Source organism: Mesitornis unicolor, unplaced genomic scaffold (genome assembly GCF_000695765.1).
Source record: "Mesitornis unicolor isolate BGI_N332 unplaced genomic scaffold, ASM69576v1 scaffold3077, whole genome shotgun sequence".
In the NCBI taxonomy this organism is placed as follows: Eukaryota; Metazoa; Chordata; class Aves; order Mesitornithiformes; family Mesitornithidae; genus Mesitornis; species Mesitornis unicolor.
Genome location: NW_010194147.1, coordinates 64,181 through 67,264, shown reverse-complemented (window position 1 = coordinate 67,264; position 3,084 = coordinate 64,181). Strand labels below are relative to the sequence as shown.

Sequence of the window (3,084 nt, the reverse complement as noted above, 5' to 3'; positions counted from 1 at the left end):
CCTGCTGATATTTCTCTGTTGCATGAGCAGAAATATCTTGATGATCTCTGCTGTTATGAAGGTCACGTGTAAAGCGTGGAATCTGCTCACAGTGCACTTAATTTAACAGAAGCCATAAAAGAACTATTGATCTGAGCATTTGATTGTGTAAATTGTCTCCTTGGTTCGTGACTGTCCTGTGAAAACAGCAAGGCAGGTACTACTGGTTGCTGTTTTCACTTTCTGCAGTCTTGTTAAGTGTTGTTTTCAAGTGATGTTTTTAAGCGATAGCTTATCTCCAAAAGAGAGTAACCACCACACATTTTGCTTGGAGTAACTGCAACTTCTAATTCCTGTTTTTCTTTTCCAGCTTGTACTTCCAGAGTACCTCATCCATGCATTCTTCTGTGTTATGTTTCTCTGTGCAGCAGAGTGGCTTACGCTGGGTCTCAATATGCCTTTGTTGGCTTACCATATTTGGAGGTAATACTGATGCGCCTGGTGTCTGTGCTCGTGTTAATTGTTGCTCGTGCTCCCTGTTCACTGCTTGGTGTCTTTGGCAAACAAAGATGCTTTCTGCTGTGACACTGAGGAAGTTTATGCCATGGCTATGAAATTAGAACTGTCACTTTGCTTTCTTCATCACTTTGATTCTTTATTCGTATGTGCTGTGTGAGAACCGAGTCGTGTTGTGTGTGTTGAAGGTTGCTGGCGTGTCAAAGCTGTATTTGCAGTGGGGATTCAGCAATCCCACCTTCCTCCTACCATGAAGACACAGGCCCTGTGTTTCCTCCAGCTGGTGTTAGTGCTGTGCAGGGTGCAGGTGGGACTGCCCCTTTCGCCTGCGTTAACCTGTGATTTTGGGATCGTTTGGTATTGACCCGGGTGGGTGTTCCTGCCGCGTGGTACCAGCACGCATTGTGTTAGTGGATAGAGGTTACACAGGGGCATGTGTTGGTCACTTCTCCAGCTTTCCCAGCCCGTTCCTAAGGAATCCCATTTTTCATTTATTTATAACTTTGGCCTGTCTCGGTGTACCGGAGCTCAGTGGGGTTTAAGGCTGCGGTGAGCTATCGCAGCACCCCCTGTGAAAGCTCTTCCTAGGTTTGGTTATTTTGGAGCCTCACGTTGCTCTTGCAGTTCCCAGCTCCTCCGTGGAGCTGCTGGACTTTGTGTGACAGCTGTGACCCCGTGTCTCGGTTCTGGTCTAATTTGGTGGGTGGGGGACAGGAACCGATGTTTCCCATCGCCATCACCACAACCCTAACTGTGGTTCCCCTTCAGGTATATGAGTAGACCCGTGATGAGTGGCCCTGGTCTGTACGATCCTACAACCATCATGAACGCAGACATTTTAGCCTATTGCCAGAAAGAAGGATGGTGCAAATTAGCTTTTTACCTTCTATCATTTTTTTACTACCTATATGGGTAAGTTTTTGTCTTTTGTCTCCCATCTGATCTTCAGGCTGAATTTATTTTTGATTAAGCTTAGAGGAATTTTGTACGTATACAGTGCCAGCTTAAAGAATCCACAATCACTATTTTTTCTGCTTTAAAACATGTCTTAATTTGGTCAGAATTACTCATTGAATCTCTATACCATGACTGGAAGCTTGAAAGCTCCAAACTTCTCGTATTTTAAGCATAATATAACACCCCCTTCCTTCTTATTTTCACTAGAAAAATGGCACAGTAATATTTTTAGAGTAAGTATTTTGATGTAAATGGGATTTCTGTTGAAGGTAGAAGAATCATTCCAAGAGTGAAGAATTTCTTCCTGGTGTCTAATCTAAATCTCCCCTCTTTCATGCCGCACTTCTTCCAACACAGCTGCGACAGTTCAGCTTTCAACACGTGGGCGTTGTTGTACAGGGCTCCCTGTTGTAATGGCACTCGTGTTGTGACAACTGTTGTTGCATCGTGCCGTGCTTTACAATGCCCTTCTTCAGTCACGATCCACACATCTCACACAGATTTGTTCCTTGGAATATAGGACTGTATAATTAAATGTATAATGCTAACCAAAACGGTGCATTGTAATATTTTTCTTCTATTTTCCAGCATGATCTACGTCCTGGTAAGCTCTTAAGAAGACCTTCAGCAAGCTTTGTTCCAGTTAAGTGCATGCAGAAGCCACAAAACACGGATTCTTGATGACGAGAACCTCTTACCAAGATTAAATACAGAATCTGATGATTGCATTTGCGTTAGAAAATGACAACTCCCCTCTTTTTAAAACATTTCCACATTTTATACTTGTGGAAAGACTGTTTTCTTATATTTTCCTGGGACACTGAAATTAAACAATTACATGTAAATTGACATAACGATGACAGGGCTTTGAAAAGTTTTGACTTTGCACCACGTAAGGAACAGCCATAAACTCCAAATAGGTGCTGATGAGCGCGTAGCCGTAGTCCCCGGGATTTGCTTTAGGCTGGGCTTTGTAGTGGCTCGTTTGGACTCGCCTGTCCCACCCTCACCCCAAATCAGCTGTAGCTGCCGAGCGCTTGGGAAGGGCTGGAAGTGCCGCGTGTTTTACCCTTGAGAGGTGACTTCATGGACACGATTGCAAAAATAGGAGTTCTGTTTCCATTTATTTTATTGTGGGTTTTTTCTATTTTGTTAAATCTTTCCATGTATTCATACGGCCCGGATACGTTAACTTTGCTTTAATCTTAAGCATTTGTCATTGCGATAGAAGAAGTTGTCCACAAAGGAGTAAATTGGAATGATTTTTTTTTAAATATCTGTGCTGTCTTATTAACCAATGGAGAAACCCGCAGTGTTTTTCGAGTCCAATGACAAAAATACTCTTGAGTTTAAGAGTAATACTACAGATATTTTCCAAACAGAAAGTGATGTTGTGAAACTGCCCTGCTGTTCCTTAGTGCAATAAATAACAATAATAAAAAAATCTCCAGTTCAGAAACACTTATTTTTACCTGGTGCCTTGTTTTGTTTTTAAGTGGAACAGATACTTGCTGTATTTATCCATTTGCTTTACGATGGATAATTGCATTACCTTTTAAAATAGAAAACTGAATCAAGTTTTTTCTGGAGAAGAGATCAGGAGCTGCTTCATTTAGAAGTAATAATTAAGAA

At 41.9% G+C, this 3,084-nt stretch overlaps 1 protein-coding gene across 1 annotated transcript in view; it reads left to right on the top strand.

The window, feature by feature from the left end:
- The window catches only part of CNIH1 (cornichon family AMPA receptor auxiliary protein 1), a 6,627-nt gene extending 4,168 nt beyond the window's left edge, over window positions 1-2,459 (top strand). Inside the window, 3 exon segments of the mRNA XM_010187683.1 lie at window positions 350-462; window positions 1,264-1,407; window positions 2,041-2,459. Of these exon segments, the coding sequence (XP_010185985.1) occupies window positions 350-462; window positions 1,264-1,407; window positions 2,041-2,068 (285 nt within the window). The 3' untranslated portion in view covers window positions 2,069-2,459.
- Window positions 2,460-3,084: the final 625 nt, after the last annotated feature.